The sequence below is a fragment of the Alexandromys fortis genome, unplaced genomic scaffold, assembly GCF_014885135.2.
Source record: "Alexandromys fortis isolate MF-2015 unplaced genomic scaffold, M_Fortis_MF-2015_v1.1 scaffold_349, whole genome shotgun sequence".
Lineage (NCBI taxonomy): Eukaryota > Metazoa > Chordata > Mammalia > Rodentia > Cricetidae > Alexandromys > Alexandromys fortis.
In genome coordinates, this window is record NW_026068216.1 from 430,338 (window position 1) to 454,796 (window position 24,459).

At 45.1% G+C, this 24,459-nt stretch overlaps 1 protein-coding gene across 2 annotated transcripts in view; it reads right to left on the reverse strand.

The window, feature by feature from the left end:
• B3gntl1 (UDP-GlcNAc:betaGal beta-1,3-N-acetylglucosaminyltransferase like 1) overlaps positions 1-24,459 on the reverse strand; it is a 67,700-nt gene that overhangs the window by 23,886 nt on the left and 19,355 nt on the right. For both annotated transcript variants that reach the window (XM_050130441.1, XM_050130443.1), the window contains exons 5-6: positions 18,884-18,949; positions 11,774-11,869 (exon numbers count right to left, since the gene is read on the reverse strand). In XM_050130441.1, the coding sequence (XP_049986398.1) occupies positions 11,774-11,869; positions 18,884-18,949 (162 nt within the window). The remainder of the gene's footprint in view (positions 1-11,773; positions 11,870-18,883; positions 18,950-24,459) is intronic.

Here is a 24,459-nt window from a genome sequence, read left to right on the forward strand (position 1 = left end):
AGCTGAAATCCAGTGTTTTCTTCTCCCGCTTCAGCCCCTGAAGTCTCCACCCAGCAATCTCCCATTGGGATCTATGAGGCTGCGACCCAGTGGTATGCTGAGTACTTCTGGCCCCAGTGCACAGTGTCCCAGCACCAATTTTGAGGTCCAGACCCAGAAGTTTCTAGAGACTGTCCTTGAGCCAGGGATCAAGAGCTCTCTAGCAGAGGGCTATGAGACTGGAACACAGCAGTCTTTGGACCTAGTCTAGAAGGCCCAAATCATCCAGTTACCAGGTCAGGAAGAAGTCTCTTACCCAGGTATTAAGACCTTGGTGGTACATGCTTAAAATCCTAGCACCTGGATCCAGAGGCAAGAGGACCTCCAGCTCCAGGCTAGCCTGGGCTGAAGAGTCAGGCTAGGTCTTCAACTTCTGTCTGGTTTTTAATTTTGTTTTAAGTGGAAGTCTCTAGAAATTTTATTCTTTCTTCATGATTCTATTTTTGCTTTAGAAGTTGGGGGAAGCATGGTATAATGTGTTTCTGTTTTGTCCTTGTACATTGTTTGCAAACAATGAACTGAAAATGTTCCAATAAAAAATTATAGTCCAGCAAACAAAAACAATTGCTCCTCCTGTGGACCAAGCTGTGGTAAAACAAGAGAAAGGAGGTGTGTGTGGGGAGGGGGGTGGCTAACACTCATGACTCCTGAATCCCTTGAGGAGGGCTGGTTAAGAATCCCGTGGCTCGTCTACCTTCTCCTTGCTCCTACCCATAGAAATGCAGGAAAGAAGATAAAGGCCATTAGTAGTTAGCTGGGTGTGGCTTCAACAGAGGACTCCCAAGATCTTCACTAACTCCTGAAATGCCTTTGTCTTAGCCATAAGTAGCTAACCCCATAACCAGTGGGGACAGGTTGACAGGATGTCTGAGGCTATGTATACTTTCCTTTGAGGTGATCACCGAACCATGGCCACAACACAATCTCAGATACACAGCAGTAGCCTGCGGCCAGTGTTACTTACGCGTACCAAACTACAGAACCCTCTAAAGGGCCATCAAGTGCAGACACGGAAACTAAAGAAGGATTCAAATGTCCCATAAGTATGTTTTCTTTGTGCGACCTCCTCACACAAGGGGGCAGAAGCACCCCCCTTGCACACAGCAAGGACCTGCAGAAATGAACCACACACCTAGGGCACTCAAATCTCCCAGAGAGCCACAGCCTAACAGAGCAGAAAGGAAGTGAAAATCCCTGGCCTCTGGAAGGGGAACAGTCCTCCACAGTATGAAGGACAACCCTCACGGTTCACAGGGCCCCAGGACAACATTCAGAACCCATAGACAAGCAACCTTGCTCTAGTTAGTTCAGATTCCCTTTTCCCAGGCAGTTTTTTTAAACCTGCCCTTGTCCCTTAGCTCTGTAACCTGTCATTTCCGTCTTAGTCAAGGGTTAAGTTACATGAGGCTGTGTGACGGTGCTGACGACAGAATCCGTGACTTTACACACAGCTGGCAAACGCTCTAAGCTACAACCTCATTGTAGGGTTGAGGTTCTGTTTGTTTCTGAAGACACGCTCTGACAGCAGAACTACGTTGGATGGCCCAATCCCATCATAATCCCACAGTACACAGGCCCCATGGCTGGGCAGAGAAATGCCCAGTAGACATCTGACCAGAGGGATCGCATGGGCCAACCCTCGAGTCAGCCACTCAGGTGATTCACCAGATACACCAAACACCAGGCAATGCAGTAAATCTCCACCGGTTTAAAAGGCCTCCACTTAGCGTCTCTCCTGGGGGATGTGGCAGCACACAGTCTGGTTCAGCACCTTCCAGCAGCCCCCAGGGGTCAGCTTTAGCATTTGAGTAAAGAGCTATGAGGCCCTGACGCCTTTGATCACCAAAACTTAGCTCACGTACAAACATTACTCCCCTAAAACTGTGTTCTGTATGTTTCTTTTATTTGGCCATCAGGGAAAAAAGAATTTCATGCTGGTACCTGGAAATTAACAGAGAGCAAAAAATTGAGCTACCATTTTCAACTTTTATTTGCCAAGATATCCCAACTTATTTTCTGGCTAGTGTACTCTGCAGTTGGACACCTGGGAGCCTCTGTCCAACACAACAAAGATAAACAACAATCTTATGGCATTCAGATTGTCTATGATATATAATGTATCAACAATTCTAGGACTATCCAAACAGCTACTAGCCCTTCTAGCAACAGCCAGAAGCTAAAAGCTTTAAACTATTTATAACAGCATCATACTAAAAATACTTAAAGATGAATTTAGTAAAATGTGTACACTTATAAATGAAAGCTGTATTAACAGTTCTAATAATTAAAGAACATCTAACCAAATTCTGTTAATTAGCCTCTTAATCAATGCCACCGGAGAATCTCAGATTTTGTGCAAATCAATTCTAAATTTAAGATAATTTAAAAATTAGCTAAAGTATTTCTATAAAAGTAGAAAAACACTTAATACAGCATGATGAAAACTTGTGTAACATTGCAGCAGACACCAGAGTAAGGACAGATGTGCACGCATATCTCCACGCGGATCCACATGCGTGTGGTTAAGTGCCACGGTGAAGCAAAGGAGACACACCAAGGGCTTGCACTGGACGAACCTCGGCTCTTATCTCAAACGATGCACAAACTTAGGTGACCAAGAATGAGGGGACTGAACGTAAGAGTCTTAACTAAAACTTCTAGAAGAAAATACGTAATAAAATGTTTGCAAGTTGGGCAGAGTGTTTCAAAATAGAATTTAAACTCAAAGTGATTTCATCAAAATTAAAAATGTTGGCCTTTGAAAGTTGAGAAAAATGACCTTCATTTTTACAGACCCTAACACTGGGTACTCTCTTCATGGACTCCTCTGACAGTTGATGTGATGTATCTGGTAATTTCCAACAAGAGCCAGAAGAAATGCCACGGGAGGCAAGGGTGATGAGGTGGCACAACAAAGGCCACAGGCTGACCAGGCATCTGTGGTCCAAGCCATCTGATGCTGAGGGGCACACACTCCCAGAGCACTGGCCACACAGTCAGCCGAACAGCTACCAGCCTAACAGTCAACTCACTGGCCAATCAGCTTCCTGCATAGAGGCTCAATCAGGGTCTTGGAGAGGCAGAAAGGCAAATGGAAGATAAGGCAGAATGGCCTATAAGAAACAGAGAAGACCTGGTTAGAGACTGAAAAGTAAGATAGGACAGAAGTTAGGGGATGATGAATATAGAACACAAGATCTTCCAAGAAAAGCAACGGGGGGGGGGGGGGGGGTGAATGGGGGGGGGGGGGGGGGGGGGGGGGGGGGGGGGGGGGGGGGGGGGCACATAAGGGAGGAGGCACTCAGGAAGTGTCTGGGGGCAGGGAACGTTCCTGTCAGAAGCAGCACAGAGTGGACCGTGGGCAGCAAAGTAGCCCTGACTACTACAGCTGTGGACAGTGTGCAGGACCTGTCTGGACACAGCATCCGAGACTTGTAATCACCAGACAGTGATACCAGCTGTAGTCAGGGCGCAGAAACTCTTGAATATCTACCTAGAGATGGTCAGCACAGGGTACAAAGTCCCAATCCCAAACTGGCTGTGCGCAGACAGGTCCAGACCCCATTGTTCCAGCCAGAAAGGCAGAGGGAGGCCTGAGGACCCTGGTTCTCTGCAGACTCCACTTATCCACAAAACTGACCTATAGCAACAGACTTTTATGCCACTAAACTTTGGAGCGGCTTGTTATGCTGTGGTGACAACTATGGTGTTGTCAGTGACATGTGGTAGAAATGCTACCCTATGAGAAAGCGCCAAGATTGTCTCTGAATCCAGGACTTCTATCCTCTTTGGGAAGACAGGGGGCAGGCTGTGCAAGCTTCACATGCCCACAGAGCAAGGACAGCCCAGAACTCCTGGTGTTCACAACTGGCAGTCTAGGGGTTGGAGACTATTAATATCTCTGTCCCTACTGTTTTTGGGTAGTTCTGTGGGTGAAATACCCCTACAACACTCTATCAAGTCAGGTGCTCTGATGGTAACCTGCACGTGGACCTATTTGCCGACTTCCAGAGCAGGCATCCTAGCACCAGCCCTGATGCACATACATGCATTGATTGGTTTCCTGCAGAGGCAGGTGGGGAGTCCTGGGAGGGATTCTCTGCACAGAGATTTCTCAGGCACAGCTAAATATCGCCTGGAGCCCCAACAGTCTACAGTTTTGTCTACCAAGCAAGTCATTAGCAGCTCTGCAGAATAGCACCATAGGGATTTGGTGTGGTTCCCGTGAGTCATGTTGACTCCCTAAACAGACATCGCAACAGAATGATTTACTGAAGGGACCCAAGTAACCGGCACAGTGTTTTGTTTCAAGCCAGCATGCTGGTCCCTGTCATGTTCTGCTTTCTCTCGGTCCTAGAGAATAAAGGGTCCCCTGCTACAGGGAATACCAGGGAGCATTTGTTCATCTGAATGTCTGGAAATAATGCAGGATACAGGACTGTGGGCTACACTCATTTCAAAATACTCAGTAGTACCAGCCGCCTTCTTCCTCAAGTCAGACACCATCAAGTTATACAAGACTGGGAACTCAGCTGGATCTGAGATTCTTCCTGCTCAAAACACCCTTCACTGGCTCACTTTACTGAGGTGGGTGTAAGCAAGCAGCATGGGACAGAAATATGGTGAGTGACTATTCCCTAAACTGCTTAAGAAAAGAACAGAGGCTGAATTTAATGCTCCCAGATACCCTTGTAGGTACCGAAGTTCCAAATCTCATTTTCAGAAGAACTGAAAGCCATGCACTCAAGTCTCAGTCAGGTCTTAAAATCTCAAATTCTAACTGGAAAGATTTAAAAGAGGTTGTGGTACCAGATGCTAGCTCATTCGGGCACATGGATCCCTGTTTACTCCAACTAGAGTTCTAGAGACTCTCTCACCAAGTCAGACTGAGTTAAAAAAAAAAAGGGGGGGGGGAATAGATGCTGGAAGGCCATCCACAAGCAATTTTAGATGTCAGACAAATCAACAGCAGCTTGAATACCATGGCACGGCACCTGTGAATGCTATCCTCTGGACTAGGGTTTGGGAAGCCCCTGGTTCCTAAAGGGTCCTTCTCATCACAATGAGGTACAGAGAAACCCCTCGAAGGCTGTGGCTGAGAAATCTTACCATGCCGCCCCGTTTTAGTGCTCTGTGGATACCTTGTTATATGTGTGAACACCATGTCAATACGCTCAGGTCCAAGGACAGGACATTGTACCACTGAGGTCAACATAAGCATAGGAAAATATTTCCAAAAAACTGGTTTTGCCCACTGATCAAAGTTCCCACACATGGGTGGCTTAGTTCATAGTTTTAAACTTAACGCTTGTCTATTCATCTTATAGGGATAAGATCAGACTGCCGTATTTCTTGGCTTACAAAAATCCAGTCTCAAACTTTATGAAACTAGTTCTGACAGTTCAAATGAGAATCGAGAGGGTCTGGCTTACTTATGATAAATATGTACTCCTGGATCAGGTGCTGTCCCAGTATGTTAGGACCTGTGATAGGGGCAGGGCCCTGCTCATACCCTAAAGCTAATACAGAACCATTTGCTTTAATCCCAGTTTGGGGCTCATGAACTTGGAATGGGGTCAGCGAGGCAGCCTCTATTGCTTGAAAGCTGGATGGGTTGGCCACCACCACTAGCTTCTTGCCCAGTAAATAGCTGGTGTCAGCTTTTGGCAACAAGCTGACTAGTTGGTCCTGGCATCTCTAGGACAGTAGTCTCATGAATGTACAGCTCCGGTCTCCCCGGGTAAATGTACAGATTCCCGAGGGCCTTTGTGCTACCCCCTGCATCCAGACCCTTTGCAAATGCTAGGGTTATATCTCTGTCCCCGAGACAGGTGAGAAAGAACATACACATTTCATTATAGAGAACCATTTACTACTGCAAGGGCAGATCACACACAGTCCTTCAGGGCTGCTGCTTCCCAGATACATCTTAAAGCATTGTTCTGTCTATTTTATCAGTATCCTCCACACACATCCAAGAATGAATAAGCTTTGGAGAACAGGAGAAAGTCTTTCACTGTCCGTGGAAGAACAGAATGGTCGGGCATGGTGGGAATCAGTAGGGGAGTTCCTCAAAAGCCCCCAGAATGGCCAGCTCACCCTGCAATACTGTTCCTATGTTATAAGCCCAGAACTGAACAGAGAGCTCAGAGAATGCATAACAGCCACTCACAGCAGTGTTATTCCCAATTACCAAAGGGCAAAGACCACCTGCTGTCTACCGAAATATGGAGAGGACGCACATGATGGACTGTTTGGCAGCTTGGAAAGGGAATAAACCTCTGCACTTTCTACACTGTGGATAAACTCTGAAAACATTATTTAGTGGACAAAGACAAGCTTAAAAATTCAAAGAAAAGTGTTTCTTAAGGAATAGTTTCCTTACTGTTGCCAAGCAACTTACACTAAGTTACAGACAATCCTATTGTGCCCCTAATAGCCAGTGACAAGAACTGCAGGCAGATCAGAAATGCTGAGTATCCAGGCAGCCTCAGCTGACACTTGGGCAGCACATCCTTTATATCACCCACTTTATAAGCCGACAGAGGCAGAAATGCTACGATAATTGTATTTGAAATGCAGAAGATAGAGAGTAAGCAAACATGCAGCAGAGAAAGCAGCTAGTCCTAAAGACCCTCACAGAATGAACTCCAGGGAGAGCAAGTGTTGATAGTGAAGACTCCAGGTGCCAAATCTCAGCTCCTGGAGGAAAGCTTTGCGAGCAGGTAAGAAATAAGAGGGAAGCCATCCGGTGTGTTCGTGTATAGGGTATCCCACAGGGCCCAGGCTGAGGAGAGGCATCTTGGAATTGGTGCTGGAGCCAAAGTCAGTCAAGTCCAGCCGAGAAGCTGTATGCCTACACTGTCTGCTAACATGAGGCTAGGTAATGGTGGTCTTGAAGACATTCGCTGCCTTACTGATGATCAAGGAGCTGAGTCAAGGTCAGTAGAGCCATAAGGCAAGTGCTCCAAACAGGGAGCCTAAGGCCCCGTAGACTTGCAAGGAAGCACAGCTAACCCAGCTCAAAAAATTACATTTGGATATAGTCCCGTATGAAAAATGAACAGGTAGAGAGAAGAGTATGGGCAGGCAAAAGAGAGGAAGGGGGACCAAAAAGGGAAGCCGTAAACAGGAATGGGACATGTGAGGATTCTGGGAAAGGGGTGTGAACAGCCAGGAGGGGCATGAACAGTTAAGAGTAAAGGCTATGGACAGATCAGAGGGATTTTAGACAGGGGTATAAAGTAAGAATGGGGGGCATAGCAGGTGGAGTGAGGGCCATGGACATAGAGCAGAGAAGGGAGCCAGGTCAGAGGGAAAGACAGACAGGCAAGAGGGAGTAGAAAGTAGGAGTTGAGAGAAGTGGGCAGCGAAAAGGGAAGGGTGAAGACTGTGAGGTTATCACACAGTGAGACTACGGAGTATAGGGAATGGGAGGAGAGCGTTGGTGCACTGATGGCCACATTAATAATTCCTCCCTTCCCTGTTTGCTTTCGTCACCTCCTTCATGCCGGGCTACCCCATGCCCCCATGAGAAATCAGATAGTCCATTTCCTTAAACTGTCAGTGTGGAGTCCACAGGCAAGGCCTCACTTGCTCCGACACTGCTCTCAAGTCCTAGTCTGAAGTCTGCTCTTAGGTTTTCGCCATCAATGACAGTAAGTACACTCGGCCAAAGACATTTTAAAATTATGGTATGAAAATTAGGGTATAAAAGCTAAAAAAAAAAAAGTCAATGAGAGCCTTGGGATGTATAAAATCAAGTGAAACAAATCTCAAAACCTATAAGCCATGAATGTCCTGGGTGAAGTCTATTTTTCTTTTGTAACCAAAGAACATGAGGAGGGTAAGTGCTACCCAGTTGGAATGAACGCATATTTCCCTCTTACTCGTCTACCTCCTTTGTTTCGTGTTCATGGTCCCCATTCTACCTGTTCACAAGAGTCACAGTTGATTATGGGTCAGCAAGAGGACTTAGTGGTCTCTCATGTTCACAGACAATAGGGTCCCTGGGTCACCAGAACCTACAGCATGGGGATGATCACGTACAATGCCTTCTAAACCAGCTGTAATTTTTCCTTTATTTAATTTTGTTAAAGATCTTCAAATGAATGGGTTATTGTGTGGTCAGTTATGAAAAGACCTAGGTCTAACGGTGAAACCCTCGAATTTACAAACAATGAAACCGAGTCCAAGGAACATTTTAGGGCATCTATTAGAACGGAAGACTCATGTTTTCCCAGCAAAGACAAAAAAATGGAGGAATAGATATTGTACTGGGAGTGTTAGAATCCCAGATACAGCAGTCAGGAAGCAGAGGCAGTGAGGTAGAGGCCAGTCTGAGCTACAGAGTGAATTCCAGAACAGCCAGGGCTACACAAGAATCACAGACAGAGAAGGGTACAGGGCATAATCACAGAAACTTTATACATATTGATTCATCTGGATCCTTTTTAAAGAGCAGACCTTTCTCCAGTGATATGCAAAGTAATAGGATATGAGGCATGGTGCCACACGTCAGTGCTGAGGAAGCATGGGGCCATCCATGACACGACCTTGCTCTCTGTACATCTGTATCTTTAATATTTCTCAACTTCAGAAAAAATTTTAGACAAGGCATGTTCTGTAAATACGAGATAAACAAAAAGAGTCTGCCCAGTTGGCCCTCCAGCACCTAACACATTACATTAATAAGAGCTCTGCCCCGGTGCTTGAGCTAGCTCTTGGGAACCCACTCCCTATGCTGGGCTGCCTTGACCAATCGTTTTTTAAATTTTTTGTTGTTGTTTTATTTTTATTTTACATAAATTGGTCTTTTGCCAGCATGTATGTCTGTGTGGGGGTGTCAAGAACCCCTGGAATTGGAGTTACAGACAGTTTTGAGCTGCCATGTGGGTGCTGTGAATTGAACCAGGGTCCTCTGGAACAGGAGGAGAGGATGAAAGGGAAACTGGCCAGTATGTAAAATAAATGAAAAAAATATTTTTAAGAAGGAGTTTGTAAGAAGAGCAGGCACTGTGGGACTGGTAAGGGCTATGTAAGAAACCCAAACACATGGCAGGCAGTCAGACCCTCCCTTCTGCTAAGACTGACTGAGCCTAGAGGGGAAGGGACAAGCCGAGGTCCCTAGCAGCCACCACTAATGTCATACTCACATCTGAAGCATTTACTATTGGAGTCCCTGGGCCCAGTTTGGGCATATGGCCCAAGAGAAAGAGCCCAGATGGGTTGCTGCAATACCCTAAGGCTTTTGTTACACAAGCCGTCCCAAGGCCTTGATCAGCTAGGATCCTGTAAGGTAGGTAGGCACCCACGCCATGGTCTCGATAACCAGGCCTGGTTTCCCACCCACACTCTGGGAAGAACCAGCAGGTGGCCTACAACTCTTCCACTACCACAGATGTATCCCAAAGGACCTGTCCAGTCATGACTGGCCCGGGGAAGCACAAGCGAAGGCCTCTGAAGGCTCCTGGGAAGTACCCAGATCTCTCCAGTTCACCTTAGCACTAAGCATGGGCTGAGCAGCTCACTCTCAGAAGCCTGGCCAAGGCCTTGAGAAGCAGCTGGACAGACCTCTCTGGACAGGTCAGCTCCAGGGTCACCGCACAGCCTTCATTTACAAAAGCAAGCACGGGCGTTATGCCCTTAAAATATTCACCCGATTCTCACAGACAGGACTGTGTTTTCTTTCCATTTCCCAGGACCCTAGTCTGGGGACCGAGTTCCTTCTATCTCCTGCGGTCCTGTATAGCTCTTCAGAACATGGACCTGCCACCTGAATCTTATACGCGCCTCCATCTTAACTAGCTTTCCAATTTTATGGAATGTCCCCCAATAAGTTTCTGGTAAATATTTTCTGACTATTTGAATACTTCTTAGAAAAGGTCTGATATACACACACAATAAACACTGTCAGGTGCAGAATTTTACATTCAGTAGTTTCTATGGTGGGTGGTGGTGATCAGGAGGCAGAGGCAGGTGGATCTCTGTGAGTTTAAGGACAGTTTGATCTATATGGCAAGTTCTAGGCAGTCAGGGCTACATAGTGAAACCCTGTCTTAAAAAAAAATTAATCCAGTCTTTTATTTTTTGTTTTTGCTTTTTGTGACAGGGTTTCACTGTTTAGTTCTGGCTGTCCCGGAACTCACTTTGTAGACCAGGCTGGCTTCGAACTCAGAAATCCACCTGCCTCTGCCTCCTGAATGCTGGGATTAAAGGCATGCACCACCACTGCCCAGCTTTAATTCAGTATTTTCTATGAGGACTTTGAAGTTTAAACCTCAAAGATTAAGGCATCCTACAGTCAGTCAGAAAAGCCGTGGGTCACACCTGGGAAGGAGGGGACAGGACCTTGCAGGACAAGTAAGTGAGCGGAAGAGTGGGGATATAATTAACATGGTTCTTTAAAACCTTTTCTAATATTCAAATTTCTTTATTTTTAACAGCTAACGTTACTTCTATATTCAAAAGTTTTTGTACAAAATAATGGTTTTATAACACTGTTCACACATATGTATGTATAACACTATATTTTCACACGTATCTGTCACTGCACTTTGCTTGTACTCACCACCACCCCATTACTTTCTCTTGGCTCTCCTCTCCCCCAATTTGTTCATGAAGTAGCCAAGCCTACTTAAAATGACATCATGTCTGAAACCTCTGCACTCAGGAAGCTGAGGCAGAAGGATCTTGAGTTAGAGGCTAGCCTTGGCTACACAGTGAGATCTTTATCACAACATCTTTAGAATAGTAACAATAACAAAGTTTTCAAAATAAAATTTAAAAACATCAAAATTAAAAGACAGTTTTCCATAGGCACAAAACCTAACCTCCTAGGGAGAGATTTTGAACTCATGTTGGGCATCCACTATATTGGATGGAAGTTGCTCTCAGAAGATGTGTAACAGTGATCCGTGCCCCAGGGCATCCTGATACACTGTGTGCACACTGGTTCCACTGGTGTGGTGTTTCCTTCCAGCTCTCACAGGCGGCACAGATGCATGGAACAGTCACAGTCTGCCCAATGTCTGTTTTGCACACACTCAACAATTTAGAGTATATCTTTCTATTCACAGCACAGAAGCTTGTGACAGCAACATGAAGCCAGGGCTCTGTGGCAGGTGCTGGGCCTTGACTGCCTCTGTACAAGGCGACAAGACATTCTCTGCCTGCCTGAGGGGATAGACAGATGATCCCATAGAGGAAAACCATAATCATTGACTCCACGATGCCCACAAATCCTCATTCAACAGAATTAGGTCTAAGTCAGTAGCTACTAGGTGAAACTATGTCTGTCCTCACACCTGCATACCAGAATTATAGCCATCCTTCTACCTACCTCTACATATACTCATCATACACAGCCACCCTCCGTCCGCTGTCACGGCCACTCTCTGTCCACTGCTAAAGCAACTATGTATTTGATTCTGGAGCCACTGTGGCTGCCAATGTTATGCTTATCCACCTGGGCCACGTTAAGGACACACTGCAGAGTAAAATGCTTTCTTTGGATTATGAGCAACAGTACTTGAGATAATGTCCTACGCTGACCTGACCCATCAGGGCTCAAAGCAACATGGGGTTGCCCCAACAAGACATTGTCTAGTTAACAGTGTGTAGATGACCAAAGTTACAAAGCCCAACCCTGACAGGATGTGTCAAGAAGTTGGACATGGTCCCAGAGGACTCTAACCTTGAGCCTATAAAAGATCAAACACCCAGTGGTTGTCACCTGTGTCAACAGCTGATCCGATGTCAACTGGTTGATCCAACGTGTGTATCGCTCTGTAGAGTCCGGGGGGTCTCTCCTCACTTGGCATCCTATGATCTGTGAAAGACAACAACAAAAAGATTTTAAGGTTTTGTAAGTAAGTGTGAAATCCAAGGATTGGGGGCGGATTCAAGCAAAAACCCTTGGCATCAGGAGGAAGAGAGAACAGAATGCCGCTAGACAGACCCTTGCTGGTAAGCCACAGCCTCGTGTTGATACACAGACTAACAGAAAAGGGTTAACTTAAGATATAAGTGGGGCTGGAGATATGGCTCAGTGGTTAAGAGCACTGGCTGCTCTTCCAGAGGTCCTGAGTTCAATTCCCAGCGACCACATGGTGGCTCACAACCATCTGTAATGAGATCTGGTGCTCTCTTCTGGCCTGCAGGCATACATGGAGGCAGAATGTTGTATACATAATAAATAAATAAATAAATCTTTAAAAAAATAAATAAATAAAATGTTAAAAAAAAACCTTAAGATATAAATGTTAGCCAGAAATACATGTAAATGATTGGCCAAACAGTGATTTAAATAATACAGTTTCTGTGTAACTGTTTCGAGTCAGAGTGGCCGAGAACACACGAACAGCCACGGACAACACTCTGACAAGTGTTCTTATGTCACGGGTGGTGACGGTGAACCTGGGATAAAGCTCCAGTGTTGTGGGAAGGACAAGGACTGGTGTGGGGGTCTGAATGAAAACGGCCCTAATACGTTCAGGCATTTGAATACCTGGCCTCCAGTTGGTGGCACTATTAGGGCATGTTTAGGAGGTGTGAACTTGCTGGAAGTATGTCAGTAGGGGTGAGCTCTGAGGGTTTAAAGCCTCATCCTTTTTCAGTTCACGCTCTGCTTCACGCTTGCACTTGAGAATGTGATCCCTCAGCTTCCTGCACCAGATGCCATGCCTGTTACCTGCTGCTGTCTCCCCCACCCCATCACGATCTCTCTAGAGCCATAGCCACAATGAGCTCTTTCTGCCCTAAGTTGCCTCGGTCTTGGTCACAGCAACAGAAAAATCACTAGTACATTTGGTGCTGGTTTGCTAGGGGTTGAAGTTCACGTCTCACACAATGAAAGAGAATCGGTGAAACTGCAGTTGAGTTGATGTTCATGCATAGCTGGGTAGACAAAGTCAGTGAAATTCTACTTAGGAGCAAAGCTCCCACTGTATGTATGCTCAAGACTTTGCCCAGAAATATAGTGATTCTTCATTTACATTTTAATAAATAAAGCTTGTCTGAAGATCAGAACACATTAGTCAGTCATGGGCCAGGCAGTGGTGGCACACAACTTTAATATCAGGAGCCACACTAGTTAGTCATAGAGGCCGGGCAGTGGTGGTCCATGCCTTTAATACCAGCCCTAAAAAGGAAGATAAGACAGGAACTTGCTCTCTTTTAGTCTGAAGATTTCATAGAGGTAGGAGCTCTCTAGTGGCTTAGCTGCTTTGCTTTTCCTGACCCAGTATCTTTCTCTGGGTTTTTATGATTTGTGCTACAGTGAAGCTCTTGCTTTGCTAGGTGGGATTCCCTTCTGTATGCTGTGAATACCACTGGCTAATAAAGAAGCTGTCTTGAGCCTATAGCAGAGAAGGGCAGAACAGAGCTAGGCGGGGAAAACTAAACTGAATGCTGGAAGAAGAAAGGTGGAATTTAGAGAAGCCATGGAGACACAGCCAGAGACAGACAAGCTGAAACCTTGCTGGTAGGCCACAAGCCTTGTGGTAAAATATAAAATACTGGAAATGGGTTAATATTAGATGTAAGAGCTAACTAGCAATACGCTTAAGTGATTGGCCAAGCCGTGATTTAAATAATATAGTTTCTGTACGATTATTTTGGGAGTCTGGGCAGCAAGGAAGACAAACAAGCGGCCTCCTACTACATATACCCAAAGTGAAACTAAAGCTTTCACGTTACTGAATAGGCGAGGGTTGGTGGGGTTGTCCTTGGGATAAGGTTCCTACAGTACCAAGAGGATGAAGGTCATTGAGACTCTCTTAGGGATGAAGCTCTAGCTTCACAGGGTAAATGAAGGTTAGTGAGAGACTGAACTTTAGGGTGACCTCTTACCTCACAAGTATCCAGTAAGACCATATACCTAGGAGGGAATGTGGAATGAATATTCCTTTACATCGTGTGAATTTATGTCACTGTGATTGGCTTAATAAAAAAGCTGACTGGCCGATAGCCACGCAGGATAAAGTTAGGCAGTAGAACCAGACAAAGAACACTGGGAAGGAGGAGGAGTCTGAGGAGTCACCAGGAGACACAGAGGAAGCAGGAGATGAAGCTGCCATACTGAAAACAGGTACCACCATGTGGCCGACCTTAGATAAGAAATATGGGTCAATTTAAATGTAAGAGCTAGTTAGTAATAAGCCTGAGCCATCAGCCGAGCTTTATAATAAATAAGTCTCTGTGTGGTTAGTCAGGAACTGGCTGGTAGGAAAGAAAAGTCCACTTATAGGGGAAGCTCCTACCTCACAGGTTAAATGAGGATCAGTGAGACTATAGCTGTAGGAAAGTTCCTGTCTCATCTGTAAGAGTTCAAAGATATGGATTGGAACGGATAGAAAATAATAGCTTTGCTGTCTTTGAGGCTACTTCCTGAACTGGGGGATGAGAAAGTTTACTCTGTAGAGATAGACCCTGGAAGGCTGGTGGCTCCTCAACTCATCTATACTTAGTGCTTGTGGTAGATGTTCTTGTGCCTATTTCTAACATTGAGTTTGATTTCTGGAGCCTACTGGATTCAGCAGACACCCACACAGCCTATGTTCAAGGATTCCAAAGAGAACTATCAGCCATGTAGCGTTTATTTGTACACCACTCACCACCATGCTTGTCTGTAGTGGGCCACACAAGTGGGATGATGTGATTTTCCTGTCTTCACCCGCTTACCACCACCCTTCCCTTCATGCCTCGGCTCAGGAATCCAGTGGGAAGGCCCCTTGTGACAACCCGAGGATCCTGCAGAGCAAGCATGAGGCTTCCCACACTCTATCAGCTCCAGAACTGTTTAGGTTGCAAAGGTTCAGGAGACTGAGGATAGGAATTAATAACAATAATACATTACATTTAGAGCTTCTAATAATGCCCCAAACATAAAATCCAAGAATTCTGCAGTGATTCAAACAATGGGACACATTATCCCAGCTGCCATCAGGGGTCTTCCCTTACTAAGTAAGTGGTTTTTCTTGTAAATGGCCTCAAGGAAGTAACAACAGGGTAGGGACAGACTGCCAACATTCATTTCATTCCTTCTGAACAGACTAAGCATAATAATCAACATAGCCACCAACCAGAAACTACAGATTAGGACTTCGTAAGCCATGATTTTAAACCCAGAATCACAGTAACTGCTTCTTCTCAGGCTAATTTTGTGTTACAGAGCCAACGGTCCTGAGTCAAGAAGAGAAAGAAGTTCTTCACCAGACTCTTTAAGGTTGGGAGCAAAACGCAGCACAAGGTTCTCTACTCGATGCTGGACGGAGCATCTGAGAACTCAATGAGGACGAGCAGGAAAAGCCATAGTCTAGAACTTTAAGCAATATATTAAAATGCTTTAGCTCGTCAAGGCTGATTTAACTATAACAGAAATTGACAGTTTTCTTTTTTTTAATTCCTGAACATCTCTAAATACCACAGCTCATTTCAGTGAATGGCACAAAAGCTGCAGAATTAAGTTCACTAATGCAGCCAATCTGCTTAGTTTTAGCTTTGGGTAGAAATGAAAGGGATTAAAACATCTGAAAACAGCTATCTAAAATGTCAATACGTGTTACAGAATTCCTTACATGTTTCCAGCATATATAATATTATAATAACTGGAAACTCTCACTTCTGAGTAAAGCATATGGTATCTTACATGAGAACTGGAGCCCCAGCCCCAGCCAGCTTTTCTCTGCTGGGGCAGAGACAGGTTCATGTGCCTTGATTCCAGCAAGACCATCAGGACAGGCAAAGCACAGATGAACATGTCCTACCAAGTTAGGGGCAGCAAGCAGGCTCAATTCAGAGCAGGGCTTGTCCTTCATCCCCTGACTTCCACAACAAACATCATCTGTCAGGCAGGTACTCCAGAGGAACTTCTAGAAATTCTATCCCTTATGTTCACAGCACGGAAGTTTATTTTACTCCTAACAAACAGACCACACCAGAAAAGTCTTTCTCCAGATGATGAGGATACCTGCCAGTATCTCTGGCGACTGGGGTAGCAAACCCTGAACTGTTGGGTGAGACCTAGTGATTCCCACCCTGGGGAGCCAAAGGACAACATTGCCTGATGTAAATGGAGTTCCCATACACTCCATGACAGCCGCATGCTGCCAGACACTGCTGGCCAACTTCTGACATCTTTCCCAATTGAAAGGGGGGGGGGGGGGGGGAAGATTCTATGCTTTTGAACTTTAGAAAAGCAACTTCTAGAGTCTGTGGTCACTGAACACTGTGATTTGTGGCTCTTCAGCTCTGTTTACTCATGACCCTTTCGGGACACAATGAAGGCTACAGATCTTCCTTTCTCTTGCTGAAACACACTGCACACCCCTTTGGGCCCGAGTCCCCCAGAACCTTTGGTAATCACAGTGAAGGTGGCTACATTGATGCCCTCTGCTCCGAGGAGGGCAGTGCACATGATCACACACTACTGCCTACACATGGGCAGAGTAGCTCGTGTCCCTGCCTTAAAATTCTATACTAGAAGAGGTTCTGAGATCTCCCAGGGCAAAGCTCAACATCTACCCTCTATGCAGACAGAAGTGGCTGAAGCGTCAGAAGCAGCCTCAAAGGTAGGTTGGGAAGGACGGGCTTGGGAAGACAGGTGAGGCAGGCAGAGTAATAGGGACTGATATGGGCACATACCCTACCTGGAACAATTTCCACCACCAAGAATCAGAGCTGCCTCAGGGGATATAAAGGTACTATCCTCTGCCAGAGACCTCTCAGGAGCAACCAAGGCATGCCCTCTTATCTTACAGGTATATTCCACAGCACCAGCAATTCCAGCTCAGGGCACATAAGTCTTCAGCCTCTGACTTGAAACAGGATAGGGATAGCTGGGTGGTGGCGCACGCCTTTAATCCCAGCACTCAGGAGGCAGAGGCAAGGGATCTTTATTGAGTTCAAGGCCAGCCTGGTCTACAGAACAAGTTCCAGGAGAGCTAGGGCTGTTACACAGAGAAACCCTGTCTCGAAAAACCAAAACAAAAAATAGAATCGGGAACTCCTTACTCCAAGAGTGGGGCCTGAGGTCTGTGTTTGTACATCAGGATCAAAGGGAAGGGAGGGGAGAAATAAGTAAAAGGTGCCGACTTAGTGAAAGCAGAGTTCACACAACAACGCCTGCTGGAGGACAACCAGCTGCCCTGATGGTAAAAGGTTGATCTGATCTGAATGCCTCAAAGTATCCTTTGGGAAGGTTGCTTAGTGTCCTTTCCCCTCCGAATGGACCAGTGTAATATGGAAATAAAGGCCACTGTAGTCCGACTTGACTTTACATGGAGCTGGACTCCCTGGTGGGAAGCAACACCCTGTCCCGGGCGAGTGGCTACATGGCAGAGGATACCACTGCATCATAAAGCAAGCAATAGAGGGAGGGACGGAGAGGAGGAGGGGAGGAAGAAAGAAATCTGTCTTTTCCGTTTCAAAGTGACAAGGGCTTCCCAAAATGGTAACAGGATAGAAAGACAGTGGACATCAAAGGGACATAGAAAGGAGCCCTTTGCTTAGGAAGGAGATTTTGCTTGAAGTCTTTCCCTAGCTGAGAGTCAAGGATTTCAGTATAATTTAACAAAAATCTCCTGTAGAGGTTAACTACATAGGGACAATTTGTTTTTATACAGAGATATTTCAAGTAAGAGTATTATAACATGATAACAGATCATGCTTGAGGCCTAAGCATGTTTGACCCTGCTGCATTTGGCTTACTCCTTCTCCAGCTATAAAACGTCAATTTTCTGAGACTCTCACAAGAGTGTAAACTTTGCTTACAGTAAAAACATGTCTTAACTCCCTGTAACCTAATATATAAAAGATTCCTTCAACTCTTCTGACCTATGGTTTTACCTTATTACCCTTTAATCCTGTCCAACGTACCTCAGGAACTACCCTCTCTGATCTCATTTATAAAAGAAACAAAAGAGCAAAGAAAAAAGAATTTTAGAATTCTTTAAACAATGTAGCTTCAGAAGTCATCAAAATTATATGTACAGCGATTTTGTTTTTGTTTTTCAAGACGGTTTCTCTGCATAGCCATGGCTGTCCTTGATAGAACTCGCTCTGTAGACCAGGCTGGCCTCGAACTCAGATCCGCCTGCCTCTGCCTACCGAGTGCTGGGATTAAAGACTCTACTGCCACCACTGCCTGGCTATGTATAGCTACTGATAAGATCCTTAAACGACTCTCTTGAGAAGTCTATGCCCATACTCAGAGGTACGGTATCTTTTCCTAAATACTTGTCTATTAATACTCTGCTTAAATCTATGTTAAAAATCCCTTCTTAATAAACTCCTTTACTTCATAGTGACTTGTCCTGAAGTTCTTTTCTTTTTTGATGTTTTGTTTTTTTCAAATTGATTTTTTTTAAGATTTGTTTATTATGCATATGATATGCTGTTGGCATGTCTGCCTACATGTCAGAAAAGGGCACCAGATCTCATTATAGATGGCTGTGAGCCACCATGTGGTTGCTGGGAATTGAACTCAGGTCCTCTGGAAGAGTAGCCAGTGCGCTTAACCTCTGAGCCATCTCTCTAGCCCCAGAAATTCTTTTCTTTGATGAAAATAAGAATTCTGATCTCACTTAGTGGTGTTCTCTCTCTCGAAAGAACACCTTAGACTTCTATAGGCAGCAAGGTAGTTTTGCATCTGGTTCCTACTCTTGTTGCCACTAGCCAGACTCACGTTTATACCCTTAAAGGCTCAGAAACATGGCAGTCACAAATCTCCCCAATTTGACTGACTATAAACAGTCTTTCTAATCTCAAGGAATAAAATCTCTGAAATGAAAAGACTAGCATTCCATTAAAGATGGCGACACCACAGAAAAGGTGTTGTACTCACACTCGTTGGGTGCTGCACGGCCGCTTCATACTGCAGCCTCACTCTCTGGGGCATCATGACATCGTCCTGTGGAAAGAGCACGTTTTACATCAATATAAAGCAACTCCAACGTAGTAAGAAAGGCACACAGTCCAAGAACACAACAGTGTAGGCAACTCAGATATTCATAAACCAAGCTCTTTGGTCATCAAGGAAAAGCATCTATGTGACTGGTGGGAAAGAGAATTCTGGCAGTCAAAGTGTAGCTCAGGATGAAGGTGCAGATTTCCTAAGACTTAGCACTGTTACCATCTGTGTAGAAAAGGTCCTCTACCCAAGTTAGATTTGGACAGCACTTTCCAGACATGGAACATCCAAGTCAATAAATATCAAATGGAGAAACAAGCTACATCCAATATTATTCTCAAAGATCACTCAGTGGGGAATGCAGTCACAGCTGCACCGATCAGCAAATCCAGGACAAAAAAACAAGATACGGTATCACTTCACATACTTAAATTCAACCGTAGGAAAGTAGACCACGTTACTTAAGTGCACACATAATAAAAAAAAAAAATAAGGAAAAGAAAGGACCATGGAGCCCCAAAAGCTCACTGAGGTCACTCGGAACAGGAAGTTGCTGGAAGCTGTGGTGATATTTTTGATATTTTATTTGTGATCTAACAAAATGTGCCCGAAGATCAGAGTGTGGAGCTAAGCCACTAGTTTGCCATAGAGGCCAGACAGTGGTGGCACACACTTTAATCCCAGCACTCTGGGGTTCAGAGACAGAGGGATCTCTGTGAGCTCAAGGCCACCCTGGGCTATACAACTTCGATCCAGTCTAAAAGAGAAACAGAGCCAGGTGGTGGCTCACACCTTTAATCCCAGTACTTGGGAGTCACAGTCTTTAATCCCAGCACTAGGAAGGTGGAGAGAGGAATATAAGGTGGGAGGAGATAGGGGCCCAATACATTCAGTTTGAGAATTGGTGGAGATAGGATCTTCTCCACTCTGGTCCAAGGATTTGGTAGAGGTAAAAGTCTCTCTAGTGGCCGGCTCCTTTCCGTCTTTGATCTTTCAGCATTCACCCAATATCTGACTCCGGGTTTTTATTATTAAGAACAGTTAGAATTTGTGCGACAGGAAGCAACATCATAGCCAGTTCCTGACGTGTTTGCGATAGGAAGCTCCTTATATATGTTCCACAATACAAGGTTTATATTGTGCCTTTTCCTGCAGGAATGCTTCACTTCATAGTAAAATAAGGTATTTTCAGAGGACGAATAATCAACAAAGATTTAAATATTTAAAAGGGTGTGGGAGTAGGTGACAGGGGAAATACTTATAAAATAATGCTACAATAACTGGACCAGAAATTAAGGGGCCACTTGCCACTCTGGACTCCTTATGCCCATAAACAAACAGATAAAGAAAGGAGTTAGGGTGTATGCGAAGGTGGCTGACCCAGACTCCTGGGGGATGCAGATGACTTCTCTACAAAGGACTAGGAAGTATAGAGTGCAGGAAATTTCTTAAAGAGTCTCTTGGGGGGCTGGAGAGATGGCTCAGAGGTTAAGAGCATTGCCTGCTCTTCCAAAGGTCCTGAGTTCAATTCTCAGCAACCACATAGTGGCTCACAACCATCTGTAATGAGGTCTGGTGCCCTCTTCTGGCCTGCAGGCATACACACAGACAGACAGACAGAACATTGTATACATAATAATAAATTTTTTTTTTTTTAAAAAAGAGTCTCTTGGTTTGATCGTGTTCTGTGATTAAGGCTAATAAGAAACCACAACAGCACGATTCAGGCAGCATGACAAATGGCCCAGACAGTTTCCAGAATAAAGGTGTTAGTCACCTTCCAGGCAAAGAAGCAACTCCACAGAGGGCCTTCATAAACGATTATGAGACAGAGAATTATGGATGGAGACAGAAAGAATTGCCTATTGCCAACACTTTGGGGATCTGCTTTGATGCTGCTTCCAGTGACTTCCTGTTCTGAGTGACCTCGGTTTGGGCTTTTGGGGCTCCACTGTCCTTTCTTATTTTTTTCATTATGTGTGCACTTAATGAATAACAAGGTCAACTTTCCTAGGGTTGAATTTAAGTATGTGAAATGATACTGTATCTGTTCTTTTGTCCTGGATTTACTGATCCGAGCAGCTCTGCTTGCATTCCCCACTATGTGGACTTTGGGAGCAGTTATAATAACTATGACCATGTGACCAATTACAGAAATGAGGCTATCAAATTTCCAATACATTTCCACCTTATTTTGTTACAAACACATTAGGTAAACATCTTTGTTTCCTTCCTTTCATTCCCCTATTTCAGTTTTGGGTACATCAACTGAAGACTAGGACTCTCTGACGAAGAGACTGTATATGTTTAGCATAGCCGCACAGTATATTACAGAACAACCTAACTCTGGCTGGACCCAGGTGTTGTGGAAGGAGAGGCGTACACATGCCATATTATCAAAGGGTGGACACACACATGACGATTAATTCTATGTCTTGACTTGACTGGCCTAAAGGCTGCCCGGAAAAGACGCAAGATGCTTATGTCTGTGAAGGTGGATCTGAGAGAAAGAGGAGCACTTTTATCAGTGGACTGAGACCAATTCTCCCATCCTCCTCTCTTGCACACATGCATACGCATGACCACACCCCCTCTCCTCCTCCCCCCTCCCCCCCACAGACACACCACGACTTTACTGTTCTGGTTTCTTCCTAATACACATGGAATTAACCAAGACTCTAATTTTACAGTTTAGGGGAGCTATACAAAAAGCACAAATGGTCAGTACTGCTTGGCTCTCAAGAGCCTAAAGAATATTCAAATATGATTTCTACCACTTCTGCTGTTCAGAGTCAACAACTACAGTAAGAGCAAAGAGAGAATGGAATCAATACACTCGCTGGCCTGGCCAAATGGCCGAGAAGCTAAGGAAGATGAACAGAGACTCAATCCAAAGAGTTAACAGAGAAGCAGGTACTAAACTTCACAGACCACGGTGACCAGTAATATAAATAGGTCTTTCCTGACGCCACCAGACAAAGAAGGCAGCCCAGAGGCTGGAGAATGGAAAGTTTTGTTTTGTTTTTTTAAATGAAAGCAAAGGAGAACTTCAATAAAGAGTCAGAAGTGTTACTGCAGGGGAAGGTTTTCCCTTCATAGAAGTCAAACTTGACCTGCTGGCTCCCACTCCCTCTGTGGGCAGGACCACTCTGATCGGTTAATAAGAATCAGCTGGCACTGGACTGTAAAGGAGAGACTAACAGACCAAATCCAAGATGCTGTCAGCACCAACCGTGAACGCAGAGTGCATTCACGTCAGGGCTCATGCCAACGAACATTACCTGAGTTCTCAGTGAGAAGATGATTTGAAACATCATTACTGGCATTCCTGAATGTGCATAAAATTCCCAGAGGGGCTGAAATTCCACAATTATGAACAGGGAATCACCACTATGGAATGACGGGGCAGCCTTTAGAGAACAAACTGGAAGCCTCATAGAATGAGTATTTATAGGCCTGGAAAGATGGTCCGGTGCTCTTTCTGTGTTTCTAAAAACCTGAGTTCAGTTTCCAGCACCAACATATCAAATGGCTTACAGCCACCTGTAACTCCAGCTCCTCAGGACCCAATAGCCTCTTTTGGCCTCCTTGGGCAACTATACTATGAGGTGTACACACACACACACACACACACACACACACACACACACACACACACTTTTTAACTTTAAAAAAGCATTAAATAGGGTCTGGAGAGATGGCTCAGAGGTTAAGAGCATTGTCTGCTTTTCCAAAGGTCCTGAGTTCAATTCCCAGCAACCACATGGTGGCTCACAACTATCTGTAATGAGATCTGGTGCCCTCTTCTGGCCTGCAGGCATACACACAGACAGAATAATGTATACATAATAAATAAATAATTTTTTTAAAAAAAGAAATCATTAAGTAAGAATGAAATGCTATTCCATTCTGACATAAAGCTAGCTGGTGAAAGCCTGCTAGTCAAGAGAACTGAGAATAAATGATAGGCTTCCTGTGAAGTCTGAGCGAGATATGCTTAAGTGCAGAAAGGCTTTGGGGACACCAACAAATGCCACTGAGGACACACACACTAGTCTGCCTGAGTTTGGCATTTGGATGGGATGTTAAAACTTAGGAAGAAACTTCCTGTCAGGCGTCACCTTGTGGACTGAACTATGGAGGACTAATGTACAATCCCAGCCACCTCCTGAGCCTGTTCTGAAAAACAGTGTTTGGTGATTTACATAAGCCAAAGGGCTTGTAAATCCGCATCACTCCGACCTGTTAAGGTTTTCCCTATCAGCTGGCTTCCTCCCCCTGTGGTTCAGTCTCTCTGCAAAGGTCCTGTCTGTCCAACTCCAGGACCTGTGGTTCCTTCCCAGAGGATTCCACATAAAACTTTTCTGATGGAGAAGCCACAGGATGTCGGCATACCAGACAGATAGTGGCACAGCAAATCATAGGCAATCCACTGCTATTCCGTGGGCCAAGCAAAATGCACTGGCCCAGTGACTATTCCTCAAACCAGAAGCTCTCCTACATGTTACTTCCCTTCCTCTCAAACTACACACACTCCCTAGCCTCCCATACAGCAACAGCCTATAAACCTGGGATCACTTTAGGCTGGACGTGACCGCGAGTGTGCTGGGCTTCCCCCATCGCTACGATCCGTCACATATCTGTGGTCCTGCTTCATCTCTTTCAGTTCGTTCCATCCAAAGAACCTTGAGGATGAAGGGGCTCTGTCCTCAGCTCTGAATCTCTGCAGGCCTCTGCTAGGATTCACCGTCCAATGCAGACCTTATCTGGAGTAGCATGGATCCTGGGCTATGGGCTCATACCCCTCAAGAAGATGGCCAATTCAGATGCCATGCTACTTGGCTACACAAATGGGGAGTTGCCAAGTGCTAGGATTAAAGGCGTATGTCACCACCGCCCGGTGTAACTCCTGTTTTAAAATAACACGAGTGCACCTAAATTATAGACACACTCACATGAAATTTGTAGTTCCCTGCACAGAGTAGCTATAAGACAAGAGAAAACTAACCAAAGAGACAACTGTGAGATATGAGACACAGGTCCCTGTTTTCCCTCCCCTCCTTGTCTGTCATGACTTCCAGAGCTAGTTACACACAGGCTCAGAATGAACAGTTTGCTTTCTGTTTTCAGCTTAAGGGAACAACTAAGCACCTAAAGGTGGAGCCAAAAACTTGAGGGTAAAGCTCAGTAGAGCAGCAGTCCACATGGATCTTTTCTGCCAGACACATGCACTGGGCCAAAGACAGTGACAGTCCCCACTTGCTTCCTAAAGCTGAAGTGGGTTCTGCATGGCTAATACCAAAGCTGTTTTATAAATAACCTCACCCTAAAACAGACAGGTCAAATACAAAAATCACAGAGACACTTCCTTGTCCAACTGGCAACATCTGCCTTCAACAAAGTTACAAGCATGCTGTCTAAATACAATAAAGATAACACTATGCAGAACTCTTGACTTCAAAATGTCAGACCTCCCAAGGTAACCCTGTGGGTCAGTTCTCCTCCTGTCC